This window comes from Macaca fascicularis, chromosome 10 (genome assembly GCF_037993035.2).
Source record: "Macaca fascicularis isolate 582-1 chromosome 10, T2T-MFA8v1.1".
NCBI lineage: Eukaryota > Metazoa > Chordata > Mammalia > Primates > Cercopithecidae > Macaca > Macaca fascicularis.
In genome coordinates this window covers 104989675-105012408 of record NC_088384.1, presented here as the reverse complement: position 1 = coordinate 105012408, position 22734 = coordinate 104989675, and the positions used below count along the sequence as shown (strand labels likewise).

The 22734-nt window shown below is 44.4% G+C and overlaps 1 protein-coding gene across 4 annotated transcripts in view; it reads right to left on the bottom strand.

The window, feature by feature from the left end:
- Positions 1-22512, bottom strand: part of ARFGEF2 (ARF guanine nucleotide exchange factor 2) — a 114678-nt gene extending 92166 nt beyond the window's left edge. For all 4 annotated transcript variants that reach the window (XM_005569307.5, XM_045363090.3, XM_005569308.5 and 1 more), the window contains exons 1-3: positions 22230-22512; positions 5381-5411; positions 4629-4752 (exon numbers count right to left, since the gene is read on the bottom strand). In XM_005569307.5, the coding sequence (XP_005569364.3) occupies positions 4629-4752; positions 5381-5411; positions 22230-22350 (276 nt within the window). In that variant the 5' untranslated portion in view covers positions 22351-22512. The remainder of the gene's footprint in view (positions 1-4628; positions 4753-5380; positions 5412-22229) is intronic.
- Positions 22513-22734: the final 222 nt, after the last annotated feature.

Below are 22734 nucleotides of genomic sequence, written 5' to 3'. Positions count from 1 at the left end.
GGATCACCTGAGCCTGGGGAAGTAGGGCTTACGGTGAGCCTGATCATGCCACTGCACTCCAGCCTGACAGAATGAAACCTGAGACCCTCTCTCTCTCAAAAAAAAAAAAAAAATATATATATATATATATATACACACATACATAAAATTGATATATTACCAGAAAAACTTGGAGACCACTTACTAGCTTAGACATGACTGACCTTAACCCTCTGTACACTTAGCCCTGACTGTGGGGAAGTGTGTAGCAGACCAAATGTTGGAGGAAGGGAAGGCAGAATCTTTATCACTTGGTAGAAGCAAGACACAGGGGAAGTCTCCAGGCTTCTCCCAGTGGAGAGGGAGCCTGGGCTAACTGTGCTTATGGCAAATCAATCCCAAAAGCACCTCTGCCACTCCTACTGCTGCGCCAAGCTCAAAGAATGGCAGGGCACAGCACGGATGTATCTGCAGCTGGTTTCAATTCTGCCCAAACCAAACTTTACCCCCAGATATTGCCCCTCGACTTCCAAGACAGAGGTTACCTTACCCACACTGGTAAAAGCCAGTCAAACAGGCTTGGCAAGGGCAGCCACCAAGGGGAAGCACATTTTTTCCATTCAGTAGCCCAGGGAGCACCGAGTCACTTTCTCATGTCATAAAAAGGATGATTCATTTTGTATACTAAACAAAGAAATTCTAGTATACCTATTACATCTCAGAGAACTTCCATTCCTTTCTGTGTGTTTTTTTTTTCTTTTTCTTTTTTTTAAGAGACAGGGTCCTGCTTTGTCACTCAGGCTGGAGTTAGGTGTTACCATCATGGCTCACTGCAGCCTCAACTTCCTGGGCCCTAGCAATTCTCCTGCCTCTGCCTTCTGAGTAAGAGACTAAAGGTGTGCACCGTGCAGCCCAGTTAACTTTTTATTTTTACTTTACTTTGTAGAGATGGGGTCTCACTATGTTGCACAGGCTGTTCTCAAATACCTGGCCTCAAGTGATCCTCTTGCCTCAAGGTGCTAGGATTACAGGCCTAAGCCACTGCACCCAACCAGAACTTCCATACTAAAAAGAGAGATAACCATACCCCATAAGACTAAAGATTTGCAGTGGGCTGAAATAAGGCAGGGTGTCAGTGTTTCCATTTGAAATCATACACAGATACAAGGAGTTCCAGAAACAAACAATTTCTATTATTAAACAGACCAGAACCACACGGTTACAGTTAAGAGCAGGGGCCAGTGAAGAGCGGCAACCTTTTTCCATAAAGGGCCACATACTAAATGTTTAGGCTCTGCGGGTCATTTGGTCTCCATTACAGCCACTCCGCTAGGTCACAGTAGCAGGAAGGCAGCCACAGATAATAAACGATAGGCATAGCTGTTGTTACGGACTGAGAGTTTGTGTCCCCCTAAAATTCGTATGTTGAAGCCTTAACCCTGCAATGTGATGGTATTAGGAGATTGGGCCTTTGGGAAATAATCAGGCTTAGATGCAGTCATGAGGGTAGGGCCCTCATGACAGGATTAGTGCCCTGTAACAAGAAACCAGAGACCTAGCTCTGTCTCCATGACACAAGAGAACACAGCTGTCTGCAGCCAGAAAGAGGGTACCCTCACCTGGAACCAAATCAGCCAGTACCTTGATCTTATACTGCCCAGCTTTTAAAACTGTAACAAATAAATGTCTGTTGTTGAAGAAATCCAGTCTATGATATTCTGTTACACCAACCCAAGCAGACTAAGACAGTTGTGTTCCAATAAAACTTTATTTGCAGAAGCAGACAGTAGGCCAAATTTGGCTCATGGCCCAAAGCTGATGACCCCTGGTTAAGAACACAGACACAGAGTCAAGAAGTCCTAGAAACCCGCTGGGCACAGTGGCTCACGTCTGTAATCCCCAAACTTTGGGAGGCCTAGGCGGGAGGATCACTTGAGCTCAGGAGTTCCGAGACCAACCTAGGCAACTTGGTGAAACCCTGTCTCTACAAAAAACATAAAAAGAAAATTATCTGGGTGTGGTTGTGCATGCCTATGGTCCCAGCTACTTGAGAGGCTGAAGTGGGAGAATCGCTTGACGTTGCAGTGAGCTGCGGTCGCGCCACTGCACTCCAGCCTACCTTGGACTAGGCTGGTCACTTCATTCCCTAAGCCTTGGTTTCTTTGATTCTAAAATGAGGACAAGAGTTAAGTACCTCAGAGAGCTGTCAAGGGGTCTATACACAGTACAGTGGATGAAGCATGCAGGGCCCACAGGCTAAGAGCTCAATGCATGTCAGCCACTGTTCTTAGAATGTCAATTACATTAATTATCAGCACTCTCTTCAAAAGAAAACCTTAACATGGGGAGAGAACTAAAATTCAACTTCTGCCAAATTTCCTCAGAACACATTCACAGCAAAAAATATTTTAGGATAGAAGTAGGACTGAAGCCTGCCATTTAACAATTCTTGGCTCACTGTATGTCTCACATAGGACAATCTGTACAGAATTACATCGAATAACAAAATGGTTTTGCATTTGGAAGAGTTGCTTCTGTGAAGAAATTCTCATCAATTCTCAAGTACACATAACAAAGAAGAGAGATTAATAGAGTAAATATTAGACCAGAGATGCCAAAAACGTGGCATGCCCACTGCCACTTTGCAGTCCTGTGCCTTGGTAGATAAAATCAGTCAATCACAGAACTCTTTCTCAAGAAAGCTGGATGAGCCTTCAGACACCTCTTCTACACAGCAATCAGAATATAGAATCTGGTCACCATTCCTGTTCTAGAAAGTGCTGGCAAACTGTGGATCACTTCAACATATTTTTAAAATTTACTAAACTTTATTCATTGATGTGGACTGCCCACTGAGGTCAAGAATAAATGTTCTGTGAGCCAGGTGTGGTGGTTCATGTCTATAATCCCAACTACTTGGGAGGCTGAGGCAGGAGGATTGTTTGAGCCTGGGAGTTAGAGGCTCTAGTGAGCTATGATCAAGGCACTGCACTACAGCCTGGGTAACAGAGTGAGACCCTGACTCGAAATAAACAAAAAAGAGAATAAATGTTCCTTGGGGTAATCAGAAACCTAAGGAGTAGGTCTTGAGCAAAAGTACAAGAATGATGGGCCAGGAATTAAGAAACCCAAGTTATAGTCCTGTTTCTCGTATTACCTATATATTACTGGACAAGTCGCCTTAACTTCTCTACCCTTGCTTCTTCTTCAGTAAAAGGTAATTTGCAACAAAGTTACCTGTGGCTCTAAATACAGTCAGTTCTCATTATTTGCAGCAATACTTGCAAATGCACCTACTCACTAAAATCTATTTCTAAGCCCAAATCAATACTTCTGGGGCTTTTTTGGTCATTTGTAGACATGCGCAGAGCAGTAAAAAATTTGAAATCACTTGATGTTTATGTTCCCGGCTGAGGTCAAACAAGGCAACACTATGCCTCCTTGTTTCATTCTCCTACTGCAAACAAGTACCTTTTAAGTGGTGTATTTAGTGCTGTGTTTTTTGCATTTTGGTGCTTCTTGTTGGTGATTCTGCTATTTACAATGGACCCCAAGTGTGTGCTGATATGCTTTCCAGTGTTCCTAACAGCAAGAAGGTAGTGATGTGCCTCATGGAGAAATTATGTGTGTTAGATAAGCTTTGTTCAGGCATGCATTATAGCACTGTGGCCCCTGAGTTCAATGTTAATGCATCGACAATAGATATTAGATAGTCTCTTTAAAAAGAACCACATGAAGACTAAAGGCTTGCAGGAACCTAACCCTGTAGTTCCTCTAGAAACAAAGATTCAATGTTTGCTAATTCAGTATGGGAAGTGACTTTATAGCACATAACTACCAAAAACAATAGATTCGACTGTCTCTATTTTTCTATTTGATATGAATTTTAATGCCATTAAGAAAGAGTCTTTTGAGACCAACTTGACCAAAATGGTGAAACCCCATCTGTACTAAAAATACAAAACATTAGCCAGGCATGGTGGCGGGTGCATGTAATCCCAGCTACTCGGGAGGCTGAGGCAGGAGAATCCCTTGAACCCGGGAGGTGGACACTGCAGTGAGCTGAGATCACGCCACTGCACTCCAGCCTGGGCAACAAGAGCAAAACTCAAAAAGAAAGGAAAAGGAAGGAAAGGGAAAGGGAAAGGGAAAGGGAGGAAAAGAAAAGAGAAGAAAAGAAAAGAGGTTGAGCCAGGTGCGGTGGCTCATGCCTGTAATCCCAGCACTTTGGGAAGCCAAGGCAGTAGGATTGCTTGAGGCCAGAAGTTTAAGACCAGCCTGGGCAACATAGCAAGACTGCATCTCTACAAAAAGGAAAAGATAAGACAGAGGCTGTATAAAAATGCCTTTTGTGCCCATGTGTGTCAAATATTTCAATTAATGCTAAAAGTTTCATTTAGAAAAACATACACAAGGCATGAACAAATAAGATATTTCTAGGGGAAACAATTCTGGTTTTAGCTGAAGAGCTCACACCTTTCTCTTTTCCCTCCCTCATGAGATCTCCAAAAAGAATACATCAAACTGCTCCTTTCTGTATCGCCTCTGAGAGCACTGAGTGCCAGGGTGGTCCCCAGCATAGTTCTGTGTAAGGACCAACTGTGGCTTGGAGAGAACCCCCTTGACAACACGAAGTTGAAACACGGTACCTGCAAGCAGTCGAGGGATGTGCTGACTACCCGTGGGGACTTGGACTGGCAAGCTAGCTCGAATGGAAGAAAATACTTGTCAGCTTCAATGAAGTTTGCCTTTGGTGGTGCAGCAGTGCCAAGCCTAGGAGAAAAGCAAGAGAGGGTCGGGAGGAGAAATGAATTTTCTACACCTTACTCTAACTTCCCATTCCACCTGCAACCATTTAATTAAAAGTGCCTGCAAACAATATCCTGGGGCTAGACATTAAAAGTTGAACACATATATTAGGAAAAATACCACTAAAGTGCCACATGCAGAGAGCAAGTTCTCTGATTGGCATGCTGAATTAACAACATCCTGGACTGAATCCTGGTGGCAGCCACGCCAGAGTTATACTTCTGAAATGTGACTAACCGGCTTCCTTACTATGAAGATCAGGAGGAGCCACTCATGGAGCAAGCTGTCCTCATGCCTAAGGAAGCATGCCATACAAGAGACAAGGGCTTTGCCTCTTCTGTCAAGAAAAGATACAACAGCATTACCTCAATCTTGATCCTTCCCTCCAAGTATACAAATACTGAGGCCTGTGAACCGAGCATCAGTTCAAATATATACAGAGTTGTGCTGTGTGCCTAGCACCATGCTTGCAGAGTGTGTGCCACCCCTGAGGATTAGAAATATGAGAAAACAAGCAGAGAAAGGGGCTCCCCGAGTTGCTACCTACTCCCTTCACGCCATATCTCAGCACGGAGGTAGTGCTATAGCTTACCTCTGCTTTTCTATTTCTGCTTTAATTTCATCTGGTAAGGAAGGAAGAAAAAACACATTAGGAACATGTAACATTTATGTAAAGGAAAACTTTACTAAAATATATCTGGAGACTACTGAAAAGAATGTTAATGAGATGTTTAAATACAAAAATGCTGATATGAAGTGAAAGACATAATTGTAACAGCAATAATAATAGCTAACACTTACATGGAGTGACTGGCTAGGCATTACTGTATGTGTTTTAGCTCACTTAGCCCTTACAACGATCCCATGGGGTCCATACTATTATAATATCCATCTCATTTAGAGCAGGGTTTCTCAGCCTTGGCACCACTGACATTTGGGGACGAAGAATTCTTTGTTATGAGGCTGCCCTGTGCACTCTAGGATGTTTAGGAGCATCCGGGCCCTCCACTCACTGGATACCAGAAGCACCCCTGATCTCTCTGCCATCTTGAAAACCAAAAACGTCTCTAGACATTGCCAAGTGTCTCATGAGCAAAACTGCTCTTGATGAGAAGCAATGATCCTGATGAGGAAACCAAGGCACAGCAAGGTTAGGTAACTTGGCTACTGTTGCACATCAAGAACTAGGGAGCCAGAATTTGAACCGAGGCTTTCTGGCTCTACAGCCCATGTTCTTACCTGTTTCCTGTTCTGCAGAATGCATGTTCATGACAGTTAGCTGACACAATACCATGGTAATATCACAACCTCTCAACTGTGTGCAAATATGCATAGAAGACCGGAAACCGATACAACAAAGTATTGAAACGCATAAAATACTCAAAGTTGTCTAAGTAGTGGGACCTACTACTATGACATTTTCTATGATAAGCATATATACTTCTTCTTAATCAGCACTTCTAAAAACAATTATAATAAAATATACATAACCTACAATTTACCATCTTAACCATCTTTTAAGTTTACAGTTGAATGGCATTAAGTACATTCACATTGTGCTAAGTAAGGCACATGTAATTTTTTTGAATTAAAATTAATTTTAAAATCTTAACCATAGAGGTTACAACTACACTGGCAGGGTTACAGGAATAGCGTCATTTTTCAGAAATCACAATCTCAGAGATAGTCTTATTTCCAGGAAAACAAGGTTTTGTGTCATTAAAACAACAAAACACCCTGTCTAAATACACAGAATTCCCCCCACATCCACTCAGTTGAATGTATTTCTACATGTTAGACCCACAAACCCACGTACTATCAAATCAGACATGGGAATGTTTGTTCTCAATACCATGTATTCAGATCATCTCCAAAAGGCCACCCTCCTTTACACAATCTCTAGAGAGCCAGTAGTGTGGATATGGCACTAGTTATCCTAGCAACCCCAGGACATAGTACTGAAGGTTGCAAATTTCCTTTTCTTAGATAACTCCATTCTAGACTCAACTTGAAGACGTGAAAACCAAGTAAACTGACTCACTGGAAGTAGCAATTTCTAACCTTCAAGCCTGACTTTGTATATCTTATTACACACATAAGAAAACAGAAGAGAAATGCCTAAATAACTAATAGCAAACATTTTGCTCATGGACCATGAGGGTTGTGACACACAGGGTCAGAGAGCTGTGTGGCATGGATCTTGCCCCTCAGGGAAAAGAATTCACAAAGGAAATGATCCAGCTTCCACTAGCAGAGACCCATGAAGTTGTGGGAGATCCAGCCCGTGAGGCTGGCAGCCACGCGATCAGCTTTTAGAAACCCGTATCTATAATGCTAAGGCTCTGCTTGGGTGACAAGATATGTCACTCTGTGATAGGCCAGCTGGGTGCTCCTGCCCAGACTCAAATGTAAGTTTTCCTTCCAATCACTGTTACCTTGTTAGAGTCAAGTTTAAGTCCTAAACCTATCTGAAACAATGAGGTCTTTGCTAGAGTTGGTGCTGGCCTGTGAGCTCTAAAACAATCTGTTTTGAAATGCCACTATAGGCCAGGCGCAGTGGCTCACATCTGTAATTCCAGCATTTTGGGAGGCCAAGGCGGGCAGATCACGAGGTCAGAAGTTTGAGACCATCCTGACCAACATGGTGAAACCCCATCTCTACTAAAAATACAAAAATTAGCCGGGCGTGGTGCCACACACCTGTAATCCCAGCTACTCAGAAGGCTGAGGCAGGAGAATCCCTTGAACCTGGGAAGCAGTAATTGCAGTGAGCCGAGATGGTGCCACTGCACTCCAGCCTGGGCGACACAGCGAGACTGTGTCTCAAAAAAAAAAAAACATAAAACAAACCAAACACAAAAGTTACACCAACTACAAAGGCCCATGGAGGCCAGGCGGGAAATGTCAAGAAAAAACACGGTGGGTGTAAGATCAAAGAAAGACAGGACCCCCTCTCCACCCAGTACAGGAAGGGGTGCGGCAGCTCCTCAGTTCCAGCTGACTGGAATCTTTAGAGTCCCTGAGCCCACAGGTGCTAATTGTTCTGATTTTTCCAGAGGTCGAAATCCAGATTTTAAGTGAAAGCTCTGATTGCAATTCAAACACCTTCAATTGTTTTAAAATTATATTAAATAGAAAAAATAAGATCTGGTGTTCGATAGATCAGTATGATGACTACAGTTAACATTAACCAACTGTACATTTCAAAATAGCTAGGAAAGAATAATTCAAATGTTCCTAATGTAAAGAAAAAATGAATATTTAAAGTGATGAATATCCCAGTTACCCTGATTTGACTATAAGAAAGCATCTAATTATCAATGCACTTAAAAAATATGTACAGCTATATGTATCAATAAAAAATACATTTAAAAAATATTATGGCTTAAATAAGACTGGTTTGTAAGCTGCCTAGCTCTGAAGTTACCAGTTTGCCAATTCTGCTTTAAGGGATGGAGAAGAGCCGAGGAGAGAGTGCTTCAGTGGCTGCAGAAAAGTACCTGCAGGGGATAAAAGTGGCTTTTAAGGACTGTGACCAGTGCTATGAGGACAAAGCATCAAGTTTTCTATAAGCAAAATGTTGTCCAGCCAAAGAACAAAGAACTAAAGAGCCAGAGGACTGAAGTTCAAGGCCAAACTCCATTATAAATTTTATAGATGAAAATCAAGATCCACAGAGGTTACAAGTTATTAAGTACTGGAGATTGGACTTAAACCCAGAAAATCAGGCTCCAGAGTCTGTGTTCTCCTGGATACCTTGACTCTCAAATAAGCATATCGAATTACTCTGTAAACTATAAACGCAGAAGAGTTTAAATGTGTGGTTTTCCTAGCACTGATACCAACCATGAATGCTACAACCATGGTTCAAAATACTGGTGTTTTACTACTCTGTGAACCCGTCCAGCTGGGAAAGCTAGTTTACAAGCCTTCTGAAATCTCCCAAACCCTTTTTCCAGCCTGGCATGAGCACAGCAAAGGTAAAACCCGGTTGTGGAATGGGAATGAGCAAGGGTTGACAGGACTGGCAGCAGCAGCAGTGCAGGGCACAGGGACCGAAGAGAGCAGCCCTCTCCTGTGACCAGGAAAGAGTTGCTACCTGGAAGAGTAACTGCAGAAACCTAAGAAACTTCAGTTGCAAATCCTATGTTCACAGATTTTCTTTAGTTTTCTAAATTTACCCTTAAGTACTCCCACAAGAATTAGGAATTGTTGCGCTTTCTAAACTACTCTTTGTTGAAGAAAAAAAAATCTTGAGGCCAGTCCCCGTGGCTCATGCCTGTAATCCCAGCACTTTAGGAGACTGAGGCGGACAGATCAGTTTAAGCTCAGGAGCTCAGACCAACCTGAGCAACATGGTAAAAAGACTTAGATTCCATCTTAAAAAAAAAAAAGAGAGAGAGAGAGAAAGAAAGAAACTCTTGAAAAGTCTTCTCCACTAGGCCCAGTAGGGGCCCAGATGATAACAGCATCTTTGTAAGGGATGGGAGGAAGCCCAGGGAGGGGCTGGGAGAGGGTGGCCTGACTCAACTTTTCCTCGGACAGATCACTCTGACTGCTGTGAGGATAAAGAGGAAGGTAGCCAGGACAGAAGCAGGGAAACCAGTCAGGAGGTTACTGCTAATAATCCAGGCTAGCAGCAATGGAGGCTTGGAGCAGGACAGAGCCTGTGCAGGTGGAGAGAAGGCACAGTCTGAAGCACACCGGCACCTTTTGTTTTTGTTTTTGTTTTTGAGACAGAGTCTTATCCTCTCACCCAGGCTGGAAATGCTCAAATAGCAGTAGTCTCATATAGCCCAACCTAAAAGTTGGGTTCTTGATATATTTGGATAATGCAATCTTTTTTTTTTCCATTAAAAGAGGAACAATCCCATCAAAAAGTGGGCAAAGGATATGAACAGACACTTCTCAAAAGAAGACATTTATGTGGCCAAAAAACATATGGAAAAAAGCTCATCATCTCTGGTCATTAGAGAAATGCAAATCAAGGCCCGATGTGGTGACTCATGCCTCCAATCCCAGCACTTTGGGAGGCTGAGGCAGGCAGATCACCTGAGGTCGGGAGTTCGAGACCAGCCTGGCCAACATGGAGAAACCCCAGTCTCTAGTAAAAATACAAAAAAATTAGCCGGGCATGGTGGTGCATGCCTGTAGTCCCAGCTACTCAGGAGGCTGAGGCAGGAGAATCACTTGAACCCTGGAGGCGGAGGGTGCAGTGAACTGAGATTGTGCCAATGCACTCCAGCCTGAGCAACAAGAGGGAAACTTCGTCTCAAAAAAAAAAAAGAGAGAGAAATGCAAATCAAAACCACAATGAGATACCATCTCAGGCCAGTTAGAATGGAGATCATTAACAAGTCAGGAAACAACAGATGCTGGAGAGGATGTGGAGAAATAGAAACACTTTTACACTGTTAGTGGGCGTGTAAATTAGTTCAACCATTGTGGAAGACAGTGTGGTGATTCCTCAAGGATCTAGAACCAGGAATACCATTTGACCCAGCCGTCCCATTACTGGGTATATACCCAAAGGATTATAAATCATTCTACTATAAAGACACATGCACATGTATGTTTACTGCAGCACTATTCACAATAGCAAAGACTTGGAACCAACCCAAATGCCCATTAATGATAGTCTGGATAAAGAAAATGTGGCACATATACACCATGGAATACTATGCAACCATTAAAAAATGAGTTCATGTCCTTTGCAGAAACATGGATGAAGCTGGAAGCCATCATTCTCAGCAAACTAACATAGGAACAGAAAACCAAACACCGCATGTTCTCACTCATAAGTGAGAGTTGAACAATGAGATCACATGGAAACAGGGAGGGGAACATCACACACTGGGGCCTGTTGAGGGGTGGGAGGCAAGGGGAGGGAGAGCATTAGGACAAATACCAAATGCATGCTGGGCTGAAAACCTAGATGATGGGTTGATGGGTGCAGCAAACCACCATGGCACATGTATACCTATGTAACAAACCTCCATGTTCTGTACACGTATCCTAGAACTTAAAAGTGTAATAAATAATTTTTTTTTAAAAAAAAGGAGGGAGAAAAAGGAACAGGGAAAAAGTGTGTGTGGCAGGTGCCTCACAGATAGCATGGCACAGCCTGATGTGGCAGAAAGAAAAGATACAGGTGCGAGACAGAGCTGGGTTCAAGTCCTGGCATGGACATCTATTAGCTGAATGATGCCAGGTGGGTTATTAAACTTCCCTGAATCTTTTTTTTTTTTTAATGAAGTCTCACTCTGTCGCCCAGGCTGGAGTGCAGTGGCACCATCTTGGCTCACCGCAACCTCCACCTCCTGGGTTCAAGCAATTCTCGTGCCTCAGCCTCCCAAACAGTTGGGACTACAGGCACGCGCCACCATGCCCGGTTAGTTTTTATATTTTTAGTAGAGACAAGTTTTTGCCATGTTGGCCAGGCAGGTCTTGAACTCCTGACCCCAGGTGACCCACCCACCTTGGCTTTCCAAAGTGCTGAGATTATAAGCATGAGCCGCCGCGCCCAGCCAACTTCCCTGAATCTTGATTTCCTACTCTAAAAAATGGGAGTGATTAAAAAAAACCTAGCCCCACATGCCCCAGAAACCATAACTAGGCACCGAGAGTGCAGATAATTCTCTTGACACCGCCATGAGAGAAGTCTTGGCGGTGACTAAGGCGGCGGCTGGCACACGGTAGGTGGTCAATAAATGTCAGTTCTCTTGCTCTTATTTTAAAAGAAGTCAATATTAAAGCAAAATCTCTAGTGCCATCCATGGGATCAAGTAAAGCCAAGGGAAAAGGAAAATGAGTGGAACCCTAATGATGATGATGATGATAGCTGACTCACTGACTGCCTCCTAGTGGCAGGTGCTCATTCAGTCCTCACCACAACCCAGGGAGGCAGGAACACTCTAATCATCCACAACCGTTTTACAGGTGAGGAATCTGAGCACAGGGAGGTTAAGCCACCTGCCCACATCACAGCCAGAAGTGCTACTCTGAAGTCAGGATCCATGCCCAGGCAGTCTGTTGGAGGGCCAGCACTCCTGAGCCACTCAACGATGACAGAAGGAGGAGGATGGTGCAGGAAGAGGCGTATAGGGCACAGCATACCTGCTCCACTTTATTGCTCCACATCTTAACAGGTGTTGCTTTCCCAACTGCCAATGGGGCAATTAGCAACAATTTCCAGGCTGGAAATGAGGGAGACTGGAGCAGGGTGGGGTAGCTGCAGCTGAAAAGCCACGCTGTCTTTGCAGGAAATCCTTTCTGGATGTTACCGCTTGGGTCACACACCTCCATTCATCAGCACCTCTGACACCGGCTTGCATTCTCTCTTCCACTCCCAAGGCAAGTCCAACAATGACCATCACCAACCTCAAATCCAGCACTGCCCAACAATCCCATCAGTGGCCAGTGCCCCCAGATCCCACAGTAACCCTTCAACCCTCCTCAGACATCTGTCTGTCGCAGGCTTCCCCCTACAGAAACCAATGCTGCCCCTCAATTCCTTCAGCTCCCAGTCACCTGCCACGTCCTCCTCCACTCCAAGCCAGCCTGGTGAGGCTGGTCACACTGACTCTTGTCCCCATATATTACTGGGGCACTTCCAGCTCCTTCCTCTTCTCTCCTTCCAGCTGACCCTCTCAACTGCTCCCAGTAGAACCTCTCTCTGGCCTGTCAAATCTTGAGATGGCCAACCTCTTGGCTTTCCTTTTTCCTCATTTTCCAGGGTAGATCCCATTACCAGGGCTATTATCAGATGACACGCAATCAACAGCCTGGACGCTCTCTGACCTTTAGTCTTAACTTGTGGCAAAATCCCAAACTTAGATTGTACTAGTGTTCCCTTTTCACCTGTCTCCGCCTAAGCAGACCTCTGACAACAGGGCAGGTTGGCAGGCCTACAGAGCCCCAGTTACCCATCACGAATGAAACCTGAAATGCTACCCAGTAATTTGGTCACCTCTCACTCTCCACGATGGCTACTGCACATTTCTCCACCCTCAACAGCCCATCTCTCCCCTCCCGATCATCACTGTTCCACTGCCATCCTCTTTACTCACATCCAATGGAGTGGCCTCCTACTTCACTCAGAAATTAGAAGTGGGCACAAGGAGACTCCCTCAGCTTGCTGTTAACAAACCTACAATCTGACCTACTTCTGGCCTGCTCTCTGCTCTCTCCTGCTATAAGGGAGTGGGTGTCCAACCCCTCCACCTCTGTCATATCCCATCCCTATCTGCCTTCTCAGGAACTTCACACTATCCATAATATCTAGAACCTGATTGAACAGTGATGATCCCTTCTTACCACACTAGGCCACCACCATCACCCTAGACCAAGCAACCGTTATCTCCCACCTGGGCCATCAAAATGGTCTTGTAACTGGTCTCAATGCTTCAGCAATTATCCTCCCTTCCACCCTACAGCTTTTCTTAACAGCAGCCAGAGGGATGCCCTCAAAATGTAATTCAGATCACATCACTCCTTTGCTCAAAATGCTCCAGTAGCTTTCCATCCCACTCCACGTAAAATTAAAACTCTAAATCTTGGCCTCCAAACGTCTACGTGATCTGGCCCCTGCTATACCTCTGCTCTCGCCTTCTACCACCCTGGCCCTGGCCTACTTGCTCGAACACACCAAGCACATTTCTGTCCCAGGGCCTTTGCAGGAGCTATTCCTGCTCCTGGGAATGCCCTCCCTCCCCCTAGACATCTCCATGGCTCACCACCTCACTTCCTTCAGATCCCTGCTCCGATGTCCTCTTCACGAGACTTCCTCACCACCTAATACTGCCACCCCCATGTCGCCCTGTATCTCCTTACCTGCTTTTTCTCTCACTTTACTCTGATGGATCTTTCTAGTCTTTTTTCATAGTATTTATCACCCTTGACATACTATGTATCAGTTCATTCCCATCTTAAAAAGAGGCAGCATCCACTCAGCTGGGTGAGTCAGCAATCGGGGAATCAAGCTTATCAATCCTCTTTCCCATGCTCTTACTCGCTCCATCACAAGGTTTTGTTGGCTTCATCTTCTAACCAGGTTGGAAATTCATTTTCTTTGCTCTACTTCTATTGTCACCACTAATCCAGGCCAAAATATCTCTCAGCTAAAAAATGGTAACTGCCTGCAATGGTTTGAATGTCCCCACTAAAACTCTGCTGCAAATTAATTGCCACTGTGATGGTATGAGTGGAGCCTTTAAGAAGTGATTAGGTTACAAGGGCTCTGCCCTCATGAGTGGACTAATATGTTACTGCACGAGTGGGCTTCTGATAAAAGGATGAGTTCAAGCCTCATTTCCTCTCTCGCCTTCCGCCATACGATGACCCTAGCTAGATGCTAGTGCCATGCTCTTGGACTGTGGGCCAAATAAACTTCTGTTCTTTATAAATCGCCCAGTGAGTAGCATTCTATTACGGCAGCACAAAATTGACTAAGATGGTCTCTTCATTGGTTCCTTGGCAATCCCTCTGGTCTTCCCCTAAGATGTTCTAAACACAGTGGTCCAAATGATCGTTCCAAAATAACACACCTGGTCATCCTAACACTTGCTTTCTGGTTTAAAATTCTTCAGTGTCAGCCGGGCACGGTGGCTCATGCCTGTAATCCCAGCACTTTGGGAGGCCGAGGCGGGCGAATCACGAGGTCAGGAGATAGAGACCATCCTGGTTAACATGGTGACACCCTATCTCTACTAAAAATATAAAAAATTAGCTGGGCGTGGTGGCGGGCGCCTGTAGTCCCAGCTACTTAGGAGGCTGAGGCACGAGAATGGTGTGAACCCGGAAGGCAGAGCTTGCAGTGAGCCAAGATCGCACCACTGCACTCCAGCTTGGGCGACAAAGCGAGACTCCATCTCAAAAAATTAATTAATTAATTAATTAATTATAAAAATAAAACTCCTCCATGTCATCTCACTGCTTCTGACCTAAAAAATCAAACTCCTAGCCATGACCTCCAGACCTCGCATGTTGGGGTCTTGGCCTACATCTCTCACTCCATCTCCACTCTCTGCTCAAGTAGTGTTCCAACCGCACACTGGCCTCTTTCAGTGTCCCCAACAGCTGTGTTCCTCTCTGCCATAGAGCCTTCACTCAGGCTGTTCCCTCTGCTGAAATGCCTCCCACCCCCAACTACTTAATTCTCAATGACTGAGTGAGACTTCCTCAGGGAAGTCTTCCCTCATCCCTCTGTTAACTGCCCTTGCAGAACCAAGTATCTCCTTCAGTACTTCTTGGGTTGTTATTATGACCTAGAGGGCGTATCCTCTGAACAACGCCCATCTCCCCCATTCAACTGCGAACTCCTTCAGAACAGGGTCCTTGTTTGTTTTGATCCCTCTACATTATGACATCAGGGGTGATATCCAAATAAATATCTTCAGAATAAATGTTGGGCCTGGTTTAGTCAACAGGCAAAAGGACTATATTCAGAACAACAAATATACACTGACCACTCCCTAGGACGGAAGGAAAACTTAAGAATTTTGTGTCCTAGCACAACAAGGCTGTTCTCACAAAGGTATAAAACTATAAAATATCAAGCCAGAAGGCTTATTTACACCCAAGACACTAAACAGAAATGAGCTTCCCACTGGAAGGTTTCAGAAATGAATCAGCAAATGCAAAACTATTTTTTCTAGGATAACCTTGCTCGAAAGAAAGTCAAGTATTTTCCTGGCAGGCCCCCTAAGCCTGGTGAAACTGGCGAGAGCTAAACACAGCTCTGAGCTATTTATATAGGACACTCCATGTTCTTGCTGATTAAGTACACATTTTCACAAGTTCACTCTTTTTCATGAAGAATGGTCTTACTGTTTTCCCTAGCACTGCTTGCAGACTCTCCCCTGAGATTTACAAGTATAGGATAGAGCTCTAAATTCATTCTATCCAACCACTGCTTCTCTCATGCTGGAGACTTGCAAAAAGGTCTATAAACCAACTAATAGGGGAAGCAGAGAAAGGCAAGCATTCAATTCCTTTTCCTTTAAAGATTGCAACACTGGCTGGGCGCAGTGGCTCACGCCTGTAATCCCAGCACTTTGGGAGGCTGAGGCGGGCGGATCACAAGGTCAGGAGATGGAAACCATCCTGGCTAACACAGTGAAACCCCGTCTCTACTAAAAATACAAAAAATTAGCCGGGTGTTGTGGCGGGCACCTGTGGTCCCAGTTACTCAGGAGGCTGAGGCAGGAGAATGGTGTGAACTCGGGAGGCGGAGCTTGCAGTGAGTCAAGATCTCGCCACTGCACTCCAGCCTGGGTGACAGAGCAAAACTCTGTCTCAAAAAAATTAAATTAAATTAAATTTGAAAAGATTGCAACACCAATGCCTCTGAATTTCAGCAGGTCATCTATTAGGTGCCAGGTACTGTGCCAGTTACTTACTGAACAGTTCATTTAACCTTTGCAATAATTCTGTGACGAAAGTATTATTATCTTTACCACCCTGGAAAACTGCTGCCCAAAGAGGGATCACTGGACTATCAATAAGCAAATCAAAGTTTCAAACTTTCAATCAACTCTCTGCCAATCCTACATACAAATGCTTTTAAATAATCAACAACAATCCAGTTTTTTGATGCCGCTTCTAGACAGATAACCTCCTCCTGAAGAATCCACAGTGGTTTCCAACAAAAAGTAATCTTCCAGGGTCCTGAGTACTGTTATTTCGCAAAATTTTTATGATACACAGCACTTGTAAACACAATGTGTAATCAAAACACTAGAATTTGCTAAAATTAAAGGCTTTTTTCTTCATTTCAATTTAAAGTCTTATTATGTCAATTTATTTATTTATTTATTTATTTATTTATTTTTTGGAGACGGAGTCTTGCTCTGTTGCCCAGGCTGGAGTGCAGTGGTGCCATCTCGGCTCACTGCAACCTCCACCTCCCGGGTTCAAGTGATTTTCCTGCCTCAACCTCCCGAGTAGCTGGGATTACAGGTGCGCGCTACCACGCCCAGCTAATTTTTGTATTTTTAGTAGAGATGGGGTTTTGCCATTTTGGTCAGGCTGGTCTTGAACTCCTGGCCTCAAGTGATCCGCCCGCCTCGACCTCCCAAAGTGCTGGGATTACAGGTGTGAGCCACCGTGCCTGGCCATGTTATGTCAATTTAGAGGTTTTTTTTATTTTTCAAATTTCACAGTAATCCTCATGATGAGAATGGTTTTTCTGAATACACAGATGTCCATATGATAAATGCCCATTTGTATGTTTTATACACATCCATATACAACTAAGATTTAGGAATATACTTCCTTAACTGGATCCCTTAACAATATTTAAAGTTAAAGTCTTTTCTACCTTTAAATAAACAAACAACTCCCAGGAGCCACTCCTTCCTCCTCTTTACAACACAACCAAACTCTGGGAGAGCTGTCTATGCTCACCATCTGTTTCCACACCTCCCAGGCCTCGACCCATGCCAGTCTGGTTTTCACCTCCATCACAGCACCAAAACAGCTCAAGTTAAGGTCACCAATGACCCATCTGCATCCTAAATCCCATATATTAAACGGAGGAGCAAATCTAAGAATGGATGTTATGATCTATGTGAAGCTACATCATGTGCTGCAGCTACGTTTCCCCACCAGCTGTGTGGATACGGGCAAGCTGCTCTCTTCCTTAGCCTTGGTCTCCCATTGCCTGCTGTACCCAAAGAAATGAATCACAATCCAGAATTAATAACAGGTCACAACTCCAGAATTAATAAGAGGGAGTTTACTGCTGATGAAGAGAGATCATCAATTAGAAAAACTGATTAACTCCAGCCTGGGCAACAGAGAAACCCCATCTCTACTAAAAATAGAAAAATTAGCCGGGTGGGTGGTGTGTCCCTGTAGTCCTAGCTACTTGGGAGGCTGAAATGGGAGGATCACCTGAGCCAGGGATGGAGAGGTTGCAGTGAGTTGAGATCGCACCCCACCACTGCACCCCAGCCTGGGCCAGAGAGCAAGATCCTGTCTCAAAAAAAAAAAAAAAAGAAAAGAAAAACTGAATAACTCAAATGAAGCTTATGTGAAATCAGCTCTTTACTCTCATTTCCTTCTTTCCATTAGCCCCTAATTAAAGTAAACCGAGCATATATGCAGTTAAAACCTGAAGAAAAGAGCTGTTATCTTTTTGACTCAAAGCTTTCAAATATATCTCAAAATTCAGCTACAGAACATACGGTCTCTTTCCTGAAACTCCACTGTGGTATACTGATTGTTTTAAAGACTCCATGAGTATTTTATACATAAGAACTTTCATAAGGAGAAGCAAGAAAACATGGTAGTTAACAGTTAAGATCTTGGACTATGGAGCCAGATTGCCTGTGTTTATACCCTGGTTCCATCACTTACTGAGTTACCCTGGCCAACTTAACTTCTCTGGGGCTCAGTGGGAATGATGATAATATGAGAACTAAATTGCATGAAAAGCCCATGTTACTGTCTCTGGAACTCAGAAATGCTTAGTACATAGTAGATATCACACAGATATAATATGACATGTGATCTTTAAAAGTCACTCAATTTCATATGAAAATATGTATGTTTACTATTCTTTTTACATGTTCTTGATAATGGCAGAAAATAATGACAACTAGTAATTATAGAGCACTTAGCCATTACTTAGCACTTTTGTGTGAGGGTCTTACTCTGTTGCCTTGGCTGGAGTGCAATGGCATGATCTCAGCTTACTGCAACCTCCACCTCCTAGGCTCAAGTCATCCTCCCACCTCAGCCTCCCAAGTAGCTGGGACTACAGGCATGCACTACCACACCCAGGTAACTTTTGTATTTTTTTAAGATGGGGTTTTGCCATGTTGCACAGGCTGGTCTCAAACTCCTGGGCTCAAGCAATCTGCCCACCTTGGCCTCCTAAAGTGCTGGAATTACAGGCATGAGCCACAGTGCCCAGTCATAGATACATTCTTCCATATCGAATTTTAAAATAGATTATCGTATTAAGCCTCCAAACTTCATATAGTTTAAGAGCAGAAATATAACTTAAAGAGACATCATGGGAGAAGATGAGTCTTAAATAAGACAATTACAAAAGGGAGGTTTAAGAATGTAATTATATTCTCCAACAGAGGGCTGAAAGGTTGAAGATTATTAATATATATCAAAGTTTCATTAACAAGGTAAAGAGCAACAGGGTCCCTGGGGCGATGAACACTCTCACAGGCTCTCTTGATTTCTCCAGATAAAGGCTGGAAGGACACTATCCCCTAATTGGACAGTCCCTATCTATGCTTTTGGTATATAGTGCAGATGAATCATTGAGATTACTCCAAATCTGTTCCATCACGATTATCACAATTTTTACAAGGAACAACCCCTGTCTTCATTGAGTTTAGTAAGTTAATACCCCAACACAGCCTTTCAATCATGTAATTACATTCTTATTTATTGCATCTACAAACCAAATAGAGCAATAAGTCATTCCTGAACGAGGAACCAAGGTAAAGAACATCAAACCAGAGTACTTACAGCTTCTGTGGTTTGTCACAGCTTAAAATAGTAATAAAAAACAAATAGTAATAGCAGCAAGCATTTACTGAGCACCTACTACATGCCAAGTTTTCTGTACGTGTCAATTAACTTAATCTTTACAATAATCCTATGAGGAAGGTATAAGATTAAATAACTTGTCCAAGATCACAAAGGTAGCAAGTGGAAGGCAGGAGGTTTAAACACAGAAGTCTAGAGTCCCAAAGAATACACTCCTAGCTAACATCTACACTATACAGCCCCTGCAGCCCTGATCCCCTCCCCCAGTATGCTACAGTTGGCGGAATCATATCACAGAAGCTGTTTCCTGTAAATGCTCTTTATCATCCAAGCATTTCAACTTTGAGCCGTCATTTACAGTTCCTCTTATCACAATTAACAATCTACATATGGTAATCTCTAAAATACCACATAGCTGCTCCTTATACACTGGCTCGTTTCAGCTATTTTTCCAAATTTCTCTTTCTTTTTTTTTTTTTGAGACAGAGTCTCGCTTTGTCGCCCAGGCTGGAGTGCAGTGGCGCAATCTTGGCTCACTGCAAGCTCCGCCTCCTGGGTTCACGCCATTCTCCTGCCTCAGCCTCCCAAGGAGCTGCGACTACAGGTGCCCGCCACCACGCCCAACTAATTTTTTTTGTATTTTTAGTAGAGACGGGGTTTCACCGTGTTAGCCAGGATGGTTTCGACCTCCTGACCTTGTGATCTGTCCGCCTCGGCCTCCCAAAGTGCTGGGATTACAGGCATGAGCCACCGCACCCGGCCCCAAATTTCTCTTCTTCAATGGGACTACTGGACACAAGACTGGGCCTTGAGAGGCAGAGTGAAATAGCACCAGGCACTATGCTATGTGTTCTACTCTAAGTAAAAGCAGTCATTTCTATTTAACAGCAATGACACACAATTATTCTCTTTAAAAAGATGGTCACTTAACATTATGCATCGGTTCCCTTATGATAGTTCCTATTAAGCCGTCGGCACAACCCCAATTTGTGATTCATATAACCTGTAGTCAAATTACTCCCTATCTAGGCCATTTCTTACAATTCACTCCTAAAAACTGAAAACATGCATTCCACAACTTGCATCAGCAAAATTTGAACTTCTGAACAAAGATACGATCTGAAAATATCTACTAAATTCTCAGCGTTAACGGCCCTTTATGATCCAGGTGACATTTTTATAAGTAGGTTCCAATAATGTGATGCACACTTTGGTAAAAATGTTATGTTAAGAAGTTTTCTGAAGAGAAAATAAAAACTATTCTGCCAAATAACTATTTTGAAACCTCCACAACAATATTGAGAGGATAGAGTCCAGGCAGATTTCAACGTGGAGTTATAAATACCAGGCTCTTGCCTAACTAACAAACTGCTTTGCAGTGCTTATCCCACATTGCTGATAAAACAATACCCAACAGTTAGCCTTGGTTATTGTAATAGAAAAGCTTTAAAAATCTAAATCTCAGTAAATTCCTTCCACTGATCCTGAATTTCATGGACTAGCAACTGTTTTCAGATTATCTAGACTGCCACCTCTGCATCAATAGTTGGCCCCTGAGGGAATTTCAGGCCCCTCTGAGAATCTGATGAAAGCAAGGGACCTTCTTCCCAGGGAAGTGCAAAGTTCACCAGCCTATTTCTAAATGCCAAAAGAACACTACTCTATACTTTGTAGCAATTGAAGGGAGAAAGGTGATAACAATCTCAAACTCTGTGACTAAAAATCAAACTTTCTATTTGCTCAATTTGTTAGGAAAAAACAGGTCTTTACAGATTCCAAACCAAAGCCTTTGGGGCAGTGAATTAGTTGAAGACAGCTCTGGTCAAATGTATGGATTCTCCCACCAAGAACTCTCTTCTGAAACTCCACATGGTGGATAGTTCTTGCCTTTCAGTACTCAGCTCAAATGTCACCCTCTCGGAAAAGATTACTTTCCTGACCACCCTATGGAAAGCAGTCCTCAAGCCCTCTTTATCACATCTTGCTCTTTTATTTTCACAATAGTATGTATTAGTATTCCAAAATACCTCATCTATTGTTTTATTTAATTATTTTGTCTCCTCTTTTCGAGTATAAGCTCCATAGGGGTAAGGACCATGTCCGTCTTGTTCCCCACTGAATTCTCAGTACCTGGTATGCAGTGGGCACTCGATAAATATTTGTTAAACGATTAAAACTGAAAAATAGGATAGTGATTTTGGTATCAATTACCAAGCCTTTATGAGTTAGAATTCTCTTTCCATAATCCGAGGGTCCATTCAATTAGCAAATATTTATTGAGCACCTACTGTGCGCCGGGGATACAGCAATGAATAAGTCAGACAAGTATCTTTGCTCTAAAGGCCTTGTATTTTAGTGGACTGCTAGGAATAGGCAGATGTCTTGCTCACTACAATGACTGGGAGATCCAGAACACCCTCTACAATCCTTTCTTGAGGGAAAGAGCTATGGGAGATCCCCAAACGAAAGGAAAACATTCTCCAACGGGCACTTCTAAAACAAGAATCAGGGGTTTCCCTAAACCAATTGGACGGCTCTTCCTACATGCTCTGTTCACCTAGGGAAACCTCAATTAGCAGAGCTCAGGTAACGAAAAAACTTGGGGCAAGGGCTACTGCTTCCAGGACTTGGAGGTGGTGAGGGGAGGAACCAGGAAACAGGGCGACAAGGAATCGTGGCAAAAGTCCTGAGTTGGAACCCTGAGGAACAAGCTCTGGTTGTCACCAACTTGCTAGGTGACCTTGGGCCAGTCCCGAGCTGCCCGGGCAACACTTCCCCTAGGGGTATAATGAGGAGGAGGCCAGGAGGGTGGAATTCCGGATCGGGGGGAAAGCGGAGGCCAGGAGGCCGGGCCAAGGCCGAGTAGGCTAGGGCAACGGCCGGCGTGCTGAGGCCAGCGCGGGGCCGGGCGGGAGGGGCTCACCCACCGAGCGCCACCTGGCAGGCCCTGCGCAGCTGGGAGTGCTGGGGCCGCTTCACCTCCTTGTCGGCTAGGATCTTCTCCAGGGCCCGGGACACGAACATGCTCTTGGTCTGGCTCTCCTGCATGGCCCCGGCCCGGCGGGGGCTGACAGCCCCGCGGGCGGGCGGCGTGAGCGAGATGGCGAGCTAGGCTGCGGGCCCGGCGTCCCGGCCGGCACCGGCCGCGTCAGTCCCCGCCGCCCCGTCAGGAAGCGACACCTCGGCCCCACGGCGCCGCCATGTTGGAGCGCGTCACGTGACCACGTGACTGGCGAGGCCGCTACGGCCGCCTAGCGTCCGTCGGCCCCGTGACCCCCAGCGGGGCGGAGCCTACGGCTGGGGGCGGAGCGGAGTCAGGTGGGCGAGAGACAGAAAGGGAGGGTGGAGGGAAGAAGAGAAGGTGGGAAGGGGAGCGGGCATGGGCGAAGGGTATAGGGGACGTGGGGGCTAAAGAAAGGTGAAAGGGAGGAG